Below are 16,130 nucleotides of genomic sequence, written 5' to 3'. Positions count from 1 at the left end.
GAAATGCAAATCAAAACAACTCTGAGGTACCACATCTCACCAGTCAGATTGGCTAAGATGACAAAACAGGAAAATGACAAATGCTGGAGAGGATGTGGGCAAATTGAAACACTAATGCATTGCTGGTGGAGTTGTGAACTGATCCAGCCTTTCTGGAGAGCAATCTGGAATTATGCCCAAAGGGCTATAAATACTTTCATATTCTTTGACCCAGCAATACCACTCCTAGGGTTATATCCCAAAGAGATCATAGAAGTCGGAGGAAGACCCATATGTACAAAAATGTTTATAGCAGCTCTTTTTGTGGTGGCAAAGATTTGGAAATTAAGGGGGTGCCCATCAATTGGGGAATGGCTGAACAAGTTGTGGTATATGCATATTATGGAATACTATTGTGCTATAAGAAACAAGGAGCAGACGGTCTTCATATTTACCTGGAGAGGCTTATACAAACTGATGCTGAGCGAGAAGAATAGAACCAGGAAAAATTTGTACACAATTACAGACACAACGTATGTGTGATGACCAACTTTGATAGACTGGACTCTTCTCAGCAATGCAGTGATATAAGTCAATCCCAAAAGACTCATGATGGAGAGAAATGTGTGCATCCAGAGAAAGAACTAGAAAGAACTGAGTTTATATCCAGATGGAAGCAAAATACCTGATCTTTTTCCTTCTCTCGTTTGGTTTTATGTCCTCTTTACCATTTTTCATTCCATCTGATACAATCTGTCTTTATAACCTGACTAATGTATAATGTGAAAATGTTTACAGATCCTGTACTTGACTATCTGCCACCATGGGGGGAGGGGTGGGAGGGGGACAAAATGTGAAATTCAAGGAATTGTATCCTGTAAACTAAAAGTAAACAAACAAATTAATTTTTAAAAAGAAAAAAAAAGAAAAAATTCTTTGGGGCGGCTAGGTGGCACAGTGAATAGAAGCTTGACTCCTTTCCATCAAATGTTAGTTACACAAAAGACCATCACATATAATGATTAGAGTAAATCCATTTATCCAAAGAGAGAGCAAACAGCAATCAGAATTATACAGAGTAGAATATAACAAAAAACATGAGTGAATGAGCTCTTTAGACAAGAACCACTTGAGACCTTGCTCAACCCAAGGGGAAGTGCACTTAAATCTCCAAAGAGGCAAGTGGAAAATTAATTCATGTTAAAGACCCCAGCTTCTTATATGTCTACAAGAGAGCCTATCATTTTCTTCTCCCTGGAATTGGTCCTAAAGAGAGTTTAGAACACGTGCCTACCTCTAAAACAAAAATGAAGAATGTCTTTCTTCTCCAAAGCTCTTAAGCCAACTCATATAATCAGTCAGTCAGTTATGCAGGGTTTTGTCTGCTTCTCTTCACCATATTAAGAGTCATGCCTAGGCTTGAAACCCAACTTAAAAGTACAACTGTCCGCAGGAAGACTACTAGAGAAACCAAAATGTTTGCTTGTTGAATCATGACAAAGGAAACTAGATGACTTTGGGGCCACTATCTTTGGGTTGACAGTCAGATACCCCATTACCCACTGCTAAGACTATTCATAGCAGATTCATTAATTCCTAACCCAAGAGTGATAAAGCAAACTAAGTTTATGGCTTAGTAATGATGTATATGGAAGTATCTTGATTTCAGCAGCAAATCAACTCCAAATTATACTATAGGATGGGTTGTTCTTGGGAAATTTTCCTATAGTGTTTCCCAGTTCTATTAGCTCATTTATAGGGAAAATATAATGGTCCCCCAGGTCTCCTCCTCTTTGGCATCAGGGAGTTTATCTTAGATGAAAAGTTGTAAGTTCAATCACAATCTCTCAAAACCCCTCAATTAGGAAAATTCCTAACATTTAGGACACAGGATGGCCCTTTATATCTAGATCTACTGCTAGTTACACCCTGGCCTATTGGTAGTTGAAGCATAACTCAATTTGCTGGAAATATATGGTGATAAAAAGCAAACTATATCACAAAGACTATAGACAAGCATAGGAGGGGGATTTGGGGAAAGATGCAACTTTATCCATCTACACTGTGCACATCCTTGCTAGCATGGGAGGTTTGTCCACATTGACCGAACCTAGCTAGTTTCAAGTAGACTTAGGTGTTTTGGGATCTTCCTGACTCTTGGCTACACTGAAAAAAAGCTTCTTGACCCTGTTGTTCTCTGTCTACTGACTGATACTACACCAGGTAAAAACTTCCTCTCACCTCCCTCCCTTATTCATAAGGTTTTACTCCTTTTTGAAACTTGATGGCTAGTAAAATAAAATCACTTGAAGATTTCTCATATTGATCAGTGTTAGAGGGCTTTTTTTCTTATATGAAAACTGTTTAATAAAGTTTCCATGGTCCTGGAAGGCTTTACTGCAACTATTACATTCAGAGTGGTTTTCTTTTGCTTCTGCATTTAAATTCTTGTTGTTTAATAAGATCTAAGGAGCTCCTAAAAACTTTCCTCATTAATTACATACATCCAGTATTTCTGTCTGTATTGTCTGGTGATAATTCTTTTTGTAGATTTCTGATTTGTTACATTCCAGAGTTTCTCTCTAACATAAATTTTTTGATATTATCTAATAAAGTTATATTAACATGGTAAGCCTAAGGCCTTGTTCACATTAATAGGGTTTTACTCCACTATGAATTTTCCAGTGCTTAAGAAATTCTGACCATTTAAGGCTTTCACAGTCATGGCATTTTTCTCCACTATGAACTTTTCACATTATTCGGTCTTCAATAAGTTGTGAGTTCTGGTTTCCCCAAATTCATTACATATCTCCCCCTTCCTATACACATACTCCAATGTATAGTAAGGCCTGATTGCTCCCCTAAAATCTTTAGCACTTCTTTATGGGGCTTTTCTCTTTGACAAATAGTAAGGCCTGAGCTCATTCTCAAGGCCTTCCCACATTTGTGTTTTTCTCCAAATGCATTCTTTGATGTTTTATAGGTCTCAAGGCCCCTGAAGGTTTTTGCACGTTACTGTACACTTATCACCTACATAAATATTGTTATTTTTAATAAGGTTTAAATGTGCCCTAGAGCCCTCCCCATATTTGTTTCAATTATAGGGTTTTTCTTCCATGAGTTTTCTGGTGGTTAAGGTGAAAAGCTTTCCCACATTTCTTATACCCATAGGGTTTTGCTCCTGTATGAATTTTCTGATGTTTACTAAGGTCTGAGGTCCCCCTGAAGGCTTTCCCACATTTACTACATGCATAGGGTTTCTCTCCAGTGTGAATTCTCTGATGTTCAATAAGATCAGAGTGCCCCCTAAAACTTTTCCCACATTCATTACAAAGATAGGGTTTTTCTCCTGTATGAATTCTCTGGTGGCTAATAAGGCCTGAACTGACACGAAAGGCTTTCCCACATTCATTACATTCGTATGGCTTCTCTCCTGTATGAATTCTCAGGTGTTTGACAAAATCTGAATTTACCCTGAAGGCTTTCCCACATTGCCTACATTCATAGGGTTTAGCTCCTGTATGAATGCTCTGATGCTTAATAAGGTCTGATTGTGCCCTGAAGTCTTTGCCACATATGTTACACGTATATGGTTTTTCTCCTGTATGAATTCGATGGTGCCTAGTAAGGCCTGATCGAATCCTGAAAGCTTTACCACATTCTTTACATTGATAGGGTTTTTCTCCAGTATGAATTCTCTTATGTTTAGAAAGGTCTGAGCGTCCCCGGAAGGCTTTCCCACATTTGCTGCACCTATAAGGTTTCTCTCCACTATGAATTCTCTGGTGTTCAATAAGGCTCGATTTTCTACTGATGGTTTTGCCACATTCATTACATTCATAAGGTTTCTCACCACTATGAATCCTCTGATGCTCCAGAAGACTGGAGTTCCTGTTGAAAGCTTTCCCACATTCACTACATTTATAGGGTTTTTCTCCACTGTGAATCCTCTGATGCTCAAGAAGGCTTGAGTTCCTACTAAAAGCTCTCCCACATTCATGACATTCATGGGGTTTCTCTCCACTGTGAATTTTCTGATGTTCCAGAAGGCTTGAGTTCCTGCTAAAGGATTTCCCACATGTATCACATTCATGGTTTTGTTCCCCCTTGTGCCTACTCTGCTGTCTCATCAGTTCTGAACCCTGCCTGAAGCAATGGTGAAGTGAATCGCATATCTTGGATGTCTTTTGGACAGGATATCTCTGTTGTATAACAAAGTTTGAACTAATGTCACTCTTAATGCATTCATGCCCTCTTGTTACTTTCAGGCCACTGCTATAAATACCAGTCACCTGCTTGAAATCTGTCTCCTGGAAAAGAGGGCATCTTGGTTCCTCCTTCAGCATGTTTACAGGATGTTGGTCTAATGTAGCCTCGCTGTCAGAATTTTCTTCTATGTTATAGCAAATGGTCATTGGAAGTTTTGCTAATAAAATTCTCTGTGCTTTGCCTTCTTCAGCATTTTCTTGCTTTGGAATAGACACTTTATTTTCGGACCCATAATCTGAAATGACACAAGGAAGACAGTAATTTCATTTTCCCTTTTGTTGGGAGAAAAGAAAAAGGTCATCTGAAATAAGGCACAAGATCATTGAATGAATTAATAGCTAATGGGCCTTCAAAATTTTGACTGTATTCCCTGGAAAGAAGGCAGTAGTGTGAGGAGCAGAGAGGGATTGGGGCCTGTGCTTTCATTAGAATAGGGAATTCCCAGTGAGGAAACTCTCACAACAAATGCAAAGCAGCAACAACTATTTAATTTATAGCCTTAGAGTTGCCTAGGGTACTCCGAGGTTAAAGTGACTCACCTAGAATCACATAGCCAATATGTTAAAGGTAGGATTTGAACCCAGGTTTTCATTAATCTGAGGCCAACCCTCTATCCACTATACCACGCTGCATTCCACATAGCCACCCAAACCAAATAAATATGAATGAGAATGAAATAAGCAAGCCACAGAATAAAAATATTCAGGAATGAATGACAAAGGACAAAATAAACCCAAAGGATGAAGAAGAGTCTTGTGATTGACTTGTGCTTACCACAATAAAATAATAAAATGGTTAAAAGAAGCAAAAAGGGCAGGAAGAAAAGGTGAACTGGTTGAGGATGAGATTTGAAGGAGTGTGGGAGTCATGTGCAATGGGAAATAAGCCTGAGCACAGATGAAGGGTATTATGGGCAGAACTGTTTTCTTTCATGAGAAACTACTGGTGTAGCTGAAAGAGCACTGGATTTGGAATCAGTAGAACTGGTTTTGAATCTTGGTACTGTCATTTATCAGCTAAGTGACCTTGGGCCAGTCACTTCATGGTCCATATAAGTGAGTAGAACTAAGGGTTGTACTGTTGCTTTGGCTTAGAAAGGGAATGAGTATCCCCTTGTGAACATTTGGGTTATGATGGCATAAAAAAGTAATCCTGGAATCTGGGACTGAAAAATGAGGTCACAGGATCATGGGATTTATGGTATCCAAATACTGGGGTAGGCTGACGTGGTACTGGGGATTCCTCTCCATCTGATAGTTTAAGACTGTCACTACCTTAATTCACCAATTCTTATCCCTCTTAACTCCCATAGATGCTTATGCTGTTCCCTCACTCACCAAAACAAATCACTCGAATCTTCTTTCTGGACAGAAACGGCACACATGGTATTTCCCCTCGCTCCAGCTGAGAGATTAGGTCTGGTTTGGAAATTGGAAATCCTGATCATGAGGAAGAAAGCAGATTAGAGTTATTTGACTTTAGGACAGAGCTATGGCAGAGCTCAGCCCAATACCTTCCCTCTGAAATTACCTCCAATTGATCCTGTAGATCCCCCATTAGAATGGGAGCTCTTTGAGAACAGATTGTCTTTTCCCTTTCTTTATACCCCCAGTGTTTAGCATGGTGCGTGGCACATAGTAGGCACTTAAATTCTTGTGACTTGTTAACAGACACTGTACGTTCAGGGATTGGGTGAAAGAAACATACATAGAAACATCGTTATAAAAACTAAGGAAGAAACTAGGCCTCTCTACAGGGGCTTCAGGAATGTTCTAGCTAGAGCAGTAGCTAGAGACATAGGGCAATCTCAAGGAACAGATGATCTAGGCAGAGATGAACTTTTTTTTTTTTTTGGTCTTAGGAAAATCTTGGGTCCTGAGATATGGACATTGAGACTACCACAGAATCCAGAAAGTTTTCCTATAGGGACTCACTGGGGATGGAAAAAGGCAGACCTAGGGATAGCTACAGGAAGCCCCCTATCTCCACCTTTATATCAAAAGAATAATATTTATAAGGCACTTAGTTAGTGTCTGGCAAATAGTAGGCACTATATAAATGCTTATTCCTTCCCCTTCCCCCCACCCTCCAGCCTCTATAAAGACCAAACCAATGACTTGAGACTAGGGAGCAGAAAAACGTCCTGTTTTAGGATGCAACAAGAATTGGGAATTTTTATTCTTGAAACTCCAGTTCAGTGAGTGCTTAACAAATCTCAGAAAGAAGGCAGAAACTTCAGAGAGGCCACAGGAAGCAAAGGATCAGAGAATGAGAGCTAGGAGTCCAACCTCCCCATTTTATAGATGAAGGCAGTGAAACTGGAGGAGATAAAGAGACTTCAAATCCCTTTGGGGGGGAGGGGAGGGCATGGTTAGATAGCATTTTGTCTTAAAAGGTGGTGGTGCAATTTCAATTAGCAACAAGGAGCTAATGAGAGGCATAATGCCCAGAATTAGAAAGGTGGTTGTAGAGCTGTGTGCAGCTGGCCCAGGAAGACTGTGTTGGAAGTATGAGCTCAATTCTAGGTGCCTCACTTTGGGAAGGACACAGATAAACTGCAGAGAATTCAGACAAGGGATTATAGGATCAGAGACTTAGAGCTGGAAGGAGACTTTCAGGGGACCCCCTTCATCTTATTTTTTTTTCCAATTCATCTTTTAATTTTTTTTAAATTCCTGACATCACAGAACAAAACTGAAATGTATTAATATTTCACTCTTACATTGCAATGACAAAAACAGAAAAAATTCATGAGCCCCCTCCAAAAACAAAACCAAAAAAACAGGTAGAAGCTTATAAAACTAAATATGGTTCTCAGCATTAATGGCTGAACAGAGAAAGGAATTAAAACACTGTAATTGACAAAATCAAGAGTGGACGATAAAGTTGTGTAGAAACTGAAAATTTACAAACTATTTAAAACCTAGAATTGCTGACTGTTCAGAAACTACACAGATGGACCATGGGTGGTGAAGAGCAGAAGGGAGTTATGGGTGAGCCTACATTGTTCTAGCTGCTCCCCATGCCACCTGCCTTCGAGGAAAGCCTGGCATTGATTAGATACTGGGCCAGGCTAATGCTGGCAGCAGATCTAGTGATGGTAACCTGACTATCAGTAGATCCTTCCACTGGATTGGAAAATTTTTATCTGAGCCCCAGACATCTGACAAATCTCATTAATTTTGGTACCTTGATGCCTGATTATGAAGTCAATTAAGTCATTTGGAATGGTGAGTTCATGAGAAGTAGTCTGAGCAGATGCATCCAAACCTCAATAGCCTTTCACCTCTGGAGAGCTGGATTCAATGCCACTGAATCTGGTACTGCCATGCATCATGGGAAAGTGAGACCATTGCATTTCCAACTGGTACAGCTTGGTCAAATCTGGCTATGGAATGGCATTCTGTCCTTGAATGGTATAGGCCTCTAGAGGTGGCCCCTATCTCCAGGTCAGGGTTTAGGCACATGGATGGGGTGGTATGGGGAAAGCTTGCACTGTTGCTGCCTGTTCTGTATCCGTCCTGACCACCTGCAAAGATGATTGGAGAGCTGGACAGCTTGGGCCAGTACTGGATGGTCATTCCCTTCGGGGGAGACTGGGAGAGTCTCTAACATGACCACGCAGATCTGTTTGCCACACTCAATGATAGATTGCGGGATGTCAGCAATGGTGAGGGCCTGCTCAGTTGAGTTTGGTAGCATATCCTCTGCCACCTGGACCTGAGCCCCTGTACTCTCTCTTATGATCTTATATCCTTCTTTTCCAATGAGAGAGCCTCGCTGGCTAGCAAGGACCACAAGCCTCAGGGTGACTGGGGGTCTATTGCTCACAGAGCTGCTGATGTCCTCTTCCAGTTTGTCAATAATCATTGCAAAGGCTTTAAAGATGCCATTGGTGGGTCCGATGTTACAGAGTGCCAAATGTTAGGGATTCAAAGAAAGGCAAAAATAGCCTCTACCCTCAAGGAATTTATATTTTAATGAGGAAGACAATATGTTTATTTAAGAAATATACAGAATAGATAGAATGTAACATGGGAAGAAAGCACTAGCATGGGTGAGAATGGGTGTGGGAGTAACAATGTTACAGTTAGAGTAATTATCCTCTCAGGACAGTTCCCTTCTGAGAGGTTGGTAAGTGCACCACTCTCTTCATGCATCTTCTTGACCGATTCTCCTTTCTTTCCAATAACGCTTCCAACTTTCTTTTCATGCATAAGTAGCCAGATGGTGAGAGTGACATTTAATTCACCTTCAATCACACCGATGTCCATGTCAAGCAGTGTTCTGGGGATTTGGACTTTGTAAAGTGGTCAAGTCTTTGGTCACTGGTGGGAGTGGAAGCCAAAAACTTCAGGCACGAGGTGAGTGAAGGGAAAGGGAAGAGCGGAAGGAGGTGGGGGGGGGGGGAGGGGGGAAAATTAGGGGTGGGCGGGAAGGCAAGAGGGCACCCATGGGCAAGTGAAGGAGGAAGGGGGGGTGAGAGAGGGCGTGGGCTGTGGCTGCTCTGGTTGCTGCCTCTGCTGGTCTGGAGGGGTACCCCTTCATCTTACAGATGAGGAAAAATGAGGCATAGAGATGTCAAGTCTAATCAGCTAACAAGTCACACAGCTAATAAGCGTCTAAGGCAAGATTTGGATCTGACTCACTAAGTCCAACCCTATCTGCACTAAGGCCATATTGACTCCAAGAAGGTGAGCAGCCTTTGAGATCATGCCATAGATGGAGGGAAAGAAGTGGGAAACATAGGAAGTGACTACTTCAGGAGGACAAGTTAGCTGCCCTCAGGTATCTGGAGGGCTGTGTCATGTAGAATGGGGATTTGACTTACTCTTTGTGGCCCCTCAGGACAGAAATAGGAGTAATGGGCAGAAATTGAGATGATGGAGAAGCTCACTGTCAGGGACAAGGTCCTAACAATGTCAGCTACCAAGCATCAAAGTGGGCGACCTCAGGAGTCAGTGGGTGCCTCCTCAATAGAATCCTGCAAACAAAGTCTGCATGACCAGATATTTGTCAGGCTGTATAAGGAATGCTGGGTGAGCTAAGGGTCTAGGAGGCCCCTTCAATTCTGAGAGTCTGGGATTATGGACAATGGTCAGAGAACCAGAAGAAACAGGATACTGCAAAGCAATAGAGAAGCAGAGAGGAGATGGCTTCAAGAAAGGGGTGGACAAGAGTATCAGATTAAGAATCACACACACTATACTTACTAGCCATGTAACCTTGGGCAAGTCACTTAACTCCAATTGCCCTGCCCTCCGCCCTCCAAAAAAAAAAAGAATCTCACACACAAACATTGGACTGACTGATGAAGCCATAAGCAACCTTGGAAAGAACAAGCAAAACATAGGTTTGACCACGTTCTCCTTCCACTCAATATACTCTAGTGGCTCCCTATTACCTCTAGGGTAAGATAGAAATTCCTCCATTTGGCATTTGAAGCTGTTTACTACCTGGCCTCTTGGCACTTTTTTGGTCTTCTTACACATAGTGTAGTCTATGGCACCAGTACATTGACCTCCTTACTATTCCTCAAACAGTGTGGTTCTGTCTCCTGACTACCATGGCTCTACACTGGCTGTTATCGCCTGTGCCCAGAATGCACTGCTCCCTCACCCCTCATTGTCTCTTACTTTCCATGGCTTCCTTCAAGACTTAGCTGGAATCTCACTTTCCTAGTTTGTCCAAACTCCCACACCCATTCTCACCCATGCTTGTACTTTCTTCCCATGTTACATTCTATCTATTCGATCTATTCTGTATTGAATAAACACATTGTCTTCCTCATTAAAATATAAATTCCTTGAGGGTAGAGGCTATTTTTGCCTTTCTTTGAATCCCTAACCTTTGGCACCGTGTCTGGAACACAGTAAATGATTAATAAATGCTTGCTGACTGATAGTTTCAGTAGGGAGGTTAGTAGAGGAAGCTAGATTGCAAGGGATGAGTGCTAAATGAAGAGTGTGGAGTCCATACATGGAGCAATGGAGTCCAATGAACGAAAAGAGCACTGGTCTGGGTGTTAGGAGACCCAGGTTCTAATTCCAACTTCAGGACTTAGCCTGGTCATTGAACAGTCACCATCCCAAGAGGTAAAATGGACACATCAGTACAGTTCTGCCATTATGAGATTTCTACAGAACAAATTACTTTAAAAAGATGAAGTTTAGCTTTCAAGTTTATGAAGCAAGGTTCCTAATTTGCCTGTCAAGGAAGCAGCTTTTGAATCAAGCAAATCCAACTTGGGATAGTATTATGTAAAAAACTCCCATCCAAACTTGTCATGGATTACACAGAAAGAGACTTTCTAGTTCTGTTGAATATGTTACTTTGCTGCCATGTCAAGTCCTATTTACTGTAATTTGTCTCGAAATTCTGCTCAGTTGCATGGGATGGCACCTCAGATCATGTCCCATGTCTTGGCCTTTGTCTGTTAATATAGAGGGTCCCAGAAGTCTTAGGGCAGTTATAAGCTAGTAAAGTTTATTAAAGGTTAAAATTTCACTAAGCCCCTGGGGACACCCTGTACTTACAAGTTCTCATTTTCATTTTATGTCCCTGTATGAAAACTTTCCCCTTTGATCATTCCAGGTGTCCTTTTCTAGACATTCTTTCCAGATCATTAATATCCTTCTTTAGATGTGGTGCACAAGCAGTACAGAGCAAGTTGTCCATGTAATCACTCTTAGTAGTCAAGTATAAGAACAGGATAATATTAAATCTTTCTAAAATGAAAAAAACCCCAACATTTATTTCATTTAAACTTGCCCTTTGTAATTACTTATGAAAGATATCTGGGAAAATACAGAAAAGAATTACAAAGGCTAAGAAGGCATGGCATATGAGCCATTATTTCAGAGAGTTGGGGTCATGGAGCTTTATCATTTCCCAGAGTCCAACTCACCTTCCCCTTGCAGTGTCTGCTCAATATACCATATATGTGTGTGTCTATAGCTTTATCTATATCTATCTATATATGTATGTATATACATTACAGGGCAGCTAGGTGGCTCAATGGATAGAGTGCTGGGCCTGGAGTCAGGAAGACTTGAGTTCTAAACTATCCTCAGACACTTACTAGTTGTGTGACCACAGGCAAGTCAATTAACCTCTGTTTGTCTTAATTCACTGGAAAAGGAAATGGCAAAACACTCCAGTATCTTTGCCAAGAAAACCCCATAGACAGTATTGGTGTAATATGATACACAGGGTGACGAAGACTTGAACATAACTGAATGACTTAACAACAATATATACATCATACATATGTATATATGCATGGATACATTCTATCAATTATCCATTTAACTTCATGTTATCATTTGGACACTAAGCATTCTTCGTTGACTTTTTTTTTCCAATGTAAATGGTCAGGTCGAACCATTTGTATGGTTATGGATCTTCTCCGGGAGGCTGTGTAATATTCTGGGGCCAAATGTATGGAAAATTGCACTCTGTGCAGGGAGATCCATACAAATGAAATCATCCATCTGCCAAAGGACCATGCTATTTATTAAGTTTTTTAAAATGCTTCTAATTTTTATGACAGTTATAAGTCCATATCACACTCTCTTGATGCCACCGTCTTTGTGTCCCCAGTACTTAGCACAGTGTAGGGCACACTGCTGTTGTTGTTGTTGAGTTTTTTCCAACTTTGTGACTGCATTTGAGGGCTTTCTTTGCAGAGATACTAGAATGGTTTGTCATTTGTTTTTCCAGTTCATTTTACAGATGAAGAAACTGAAGCAAACAGGGTGAAGTGACTTGCCCAGGGTCACACAGCTAGTAAGTGTCTGAGGCCAAATCTGAACTCAGGAAGATGAGTCTTCCTAACTCCAAGTTGGTGCTCCATCCACTGCAGTCACCTAGCTGCCCTAGGGCACATAGTAAGCACTTAATAAATGCCTGTTGATTTTTTTCACATTGCTAGGTGATAGGTTTTGGCTGCTTTTATTATCTCCACTTTGTGGGTGGAGAAAATTAATTATGAAGAAAATATTTATTAAGCATTTTCACATTATTACGTTATTAACAAATGAGGAAAACTAAAAATTAGAGCCTTATTTCCTGAATGGGATGGGAGAGAACACTTACCTAGCAAAAGCATATTCCCATAATTCTCTAGCATCACGTCCCTGTAGAGCCTCCTCTGTGCAGGGTCCAGTAGTGCCCATTCTTCCTCTGTGAGATATATGGCCACATCCTCAAATGTCACCGGCTCCTAAAAGCACCAGAACAGAGGTGAGGTCTCTCAACTTTATATGGTTAATTGGCAGGGGGTGGGAATGTATTAAAGAAAAGATGGATGCAGGGCAGAGTGGGAAACATACCTAATTAGCTGTCAAGGGGCCTGCATTTCAATAGCTGGCTCAAAATGTAAAAAAGCAAGTCCTATAGATTACCCATCTAACTGCATGTCACCTCATCACCACCAGCAACAACTGCTAACCAGGTGCCACCAACAGACAAATAGCAGAAGAGCCCTGGGAGTAGTCCTGCTTTTAGCCCAACCATCACATCCATCATCCAGGAAGGCAACTCCTATGGAGAAAGGTTCATCCATCTCCACCAAGTGCCAACCAAATGACACTCAGAGGACAGGCAGGCCAGAGGGTCCCCTGAGAGAATGGAACCAACATATGCTAGACAGGCTAAACCACCTTCACCACTACCTTGACCACCATCTCCCATCGGATTCTGATGGAGAGACTCCAGAACCCCATACCCAAGAGCCTCAGGAATAGCAATGCCTTCAGGCCAGTATCCACAGCCATCATCCTAGGAAGCAACCCCTTGTGGAGATATGACCTGACCACTACTCCTGTGGGTGCTATGGACAAAAAGTTCTTGTTGCCAGAGTCCTTGACACTGTCAAATGGTTTCCCATAAGAAACTGACATGATTTTGTTAGTGGAAATTACATGAGAAGTATTACCATCTATTTTGCCACTATACATGAAAGACCATGGCATCTTTGCATCTGACTTGCAGCTGAAACTGCCCAAATGTGTTATCTCTATTAGAATCTGAGTTCCTTAAAGCAGGGATTGTCTTAGTTTTGTTTGTAGCCCCAATGCTTAGCACAAAAATGGTCACATGTATTCAAATTTGCATTATTTGAATTTATAATTATGTAAAATATGATAACTGGCTCCAGACCAATGGAAACATGCAGTGTAAATTTAAATAATGTAATCATTTTGGGGAATTCATTATTCACACTAATTGGGACCTAGTTGTAGTAAATGCTTAATAAATACTTTCTTCATACATTAATTTTCTCCACCCACAAAATAGAGATGATAATAGCAGCCAAAACCCACCACCTAGCAACTCCTAATGGTTAGAAACGGGGGTTCTGGCTCTCAGAGGGTACATCTCTGGGAGAAAGATGTTGAGGATATTCAACTGGTTGTGATGACAACGTGGGAACACTAGAGGGAGCCACAGCTCACCTGGAATCTGGCTGTCAGGCGAGCACCTGTCATCTGCTTGTCTCCTCTGCTTCTCCGTAGTTAGATGAAGCTAAGGGAAGTGCAAAGCACAATGAGTAAGATCAGTCTTGCCCTATAGCCTTGCCACCCTCCCCCTGTCAATTATTTTATTTTTATTTATTTTGTTATTATTTAAACTAAGCTGCTTCTGTGGCCCATTACAATGGTACATAATTATGGCCCTCATTATTGTTTAACATTCCCTTTACTCTCCCTTACGAATTCTCTTATTTCCCAAAGCAATCATTCCAATCTTTTTTCTCTCCCCTCTCGCCCCAACTTCCTACAGCTACACCTACTGATTCACTCAGAAGACTGAGCCTGTCTGACCGGAAGTCCCTTAACTCCCTCCTCTTTCTTAAATCAACTTCATAGCACAATTTCTCCTTCGAAAGAAGTATCCATCACTAGGCTTAATCCCTCTATCATATGTTCTTGATTCCACTCCCTCCTGCCTCTCCTGGGAACCTGCAATCATCCCCTCTCCTGAATCTTTCAGCTTTCCTTTCCCATCTACCTGAAACGTGTCCATGTCTACCTCATCCTAAAAGCCTTCCCTTGATCCTGCTGCCCCATCAAACTACTATTCCACTTGGTCATTCCCTTTCCTTCATGGTCAAACTTCTTGAAAAAGCTGTTGACACCCAATGTATCAACTTCTCCACTACTCACTCTCAACTCAAACTATTGTGACCAGACTTCACCACCTGTCACCGTAATCAAATTGTTCTCCGAAGCTACACAAACCCAAAGGTTTATTTTCCAGTTCTCATCCTCCCTGACTTCTCTGTAGCGTGACAATATTGACCACCTCCCTACTACTAGAATCCTCTCCTCCCTGGCATCTCACATGCTCACTTGGGGTGCCTTGCTAGCTCTCTAACCACTGCTTCTCAGTCTTTTTCACTGATTCCTGTCATCTTAACCCCTTAAGGTTAGCATTTCCAAAGGTTCTGTCTACAAACTCTAAACACATCCTCCCTCCTCTGTAGATACTCTTTCCCTGGACAAGTTCATTTACTCCTAGAGCATTGATTCCCAGACCTCCCTTTTGAGATCCAATCATATCTACAACTGTTTAAAGGGCAGCTTCACTTAGATATCCTAGAGATGCCCCCAAATCAACCTTTCTAAAACTCAACTTATTTCCTCATTTAAAACTGCTCATCCTTTGGACTTCACTAGCTTGGTGGCATCATCATTTCCCCAAATACTCATTTAAAACTGTGGAGTTTTCTTTAGCTCTTCTATAACCAATGTCAGCAAACTTGATTATCTCGGCCTTTCTACTCCCATGTCCTGGTATAGATGCTCATTATCACCCACCAAGACTATTGTAATGGCTACCTTATATTTTTCTGCCACCATTTCCTCCCTTCTTCAATTTATCTGAACTTAAAGTTGACTTGACCATGCTGACATGGCAGTATAACAAAATAGGTACAGTCACCATGAAAGGTTAAAGCTTTAGAAGCAGGTTAAATCACAAACATCTAGTTCCCCACACACTCCCACCATCTTACCCCCTGAGTCAGTATTGACCCCCTCTTCCCTCACAAATTTCTGTTCTCCTAGCTGGTTTCCATCTCAGTCTCTTATTTTTTACTGCTTTGAATAAACTCTGATTTAAGACTGATTGGATATAGACTCCATTCCCACACTCCTTCTCCAGAGAGGATTGCCTCCCCTTGGACTCAGTGCTTCTCTAATCACTGGCAAGTGGCAGTCAACTGATAATGGCTAACCATCCTTGTTCTACCCATGATGCTGCAATGACCGTTGGAAAGAGGCTGCATCAAGAGATCTATTACACTTGAAAGAAATAATCTATTTCATGCTACAGTCAGTTGCTCTGAACACTGATGGCAGAGTTCTGGAGTCATCAGGATTGTTTTGGTCAGTGACAGGAATTCTTAGGGTTCTGGTCCGGTGAAAGTCATTTATAGATCTTCCCATCTAGGATCCTAGACTACCTTCATGCTGTTCTGCCTAGTGGGACTAATTAGAGTTCTGATAGGCCAACCCCTATTCTATTACACAGAAAAGAGCCCCGTATTAGGCAATTTTGGGAACTCAAAGAGATATCTGTGCTCAATTCTACACCTCACTCATCACCCCAACCAGCCTCTTACAGTCAACACTAAGTTTCACCAGCAGGGGGTATTATAGTCAGGAAAAAAACCTCAACTGTTTCTGGCCTACCTTTCCTACATTCAAAAAGCTGTCTATATCCTAGATGTGTCTTCCTAGCCTGCCTGCTACCACCTGTACTCCTATGTGGTAACACGCCATTTATCTGAATATTCTATACCTGGAAGGCCCTAGTTACTTGGCTAACACCTTGCAGTTTGTGATTTTGGACCTGGGAGACCAAGCAGCCCCGAC

General features: G+C 41.4%; 1 protein-coding gene and 1 pseudogene across 1 annotated transcript in view; both read right to left on the bottom strand.

Moving 5' to 3' along the window:
• Window positions 1-533: 533 nt before the first annotated feature.
• The window catches only part of LOC138142126 (zinc finger protein 436-like), a 37,631-nt gene continuing 22,034 nt past the window's right edge, over window positions 534-16,130 (bottom strand). The window contains exons 2-5 of the mRNA XM_069063098.1: window positions 13,707-13,776; window positions 12,346-12,472; window positions 5,586-5,687; window positions 534-4,483 (exon numbers count right to left, since the gene is read on the bottom strand). Of these exons, the coding sequence (XP_068919199.1) occupies window positions 3,078-4,483; window positions 5,586-5,687; window positions 12,346-12,472; window positions 13,707-13,739 (1,668 nt within the window). The 5' untranslated portion in view covers window positions 13,740-13,776 and the 3' untranslated portion in view covers window positions 534-3,077. The remainder of the gene's footprint in view (window positions 4,484-5,585; window positions 5,688-12,345; window positions 12,473-13,706; window positions 13,777-16,130) is intronic.
• LOC138142128 (poly(rC)-binding protein 2-like) lies at window positions 6,094-8,552 on the bottom strand (annotated as a pseudogene).

The sequence above is a fragment of the Petaurus breviceps genome, unplaced genomic scaffold, assembly GCF_028583685.1.
Source record: "Petaurus breviceps papuanus isolate PSGF00001 unplaced genomic scaffold, PetGlider_PUasm1.0 90535, whole genome shotgun sequence".
NCBI lineage: Eukaryota > Metazoa > Chordata > Mammalia > Diprotodontia > Petauridae > Petaurus > Petaurus breviceps.
Note: the sequence above shows the minus strand (reverse complement) of the source record. Positions and strands in the feature narration are given on the sequence as shown.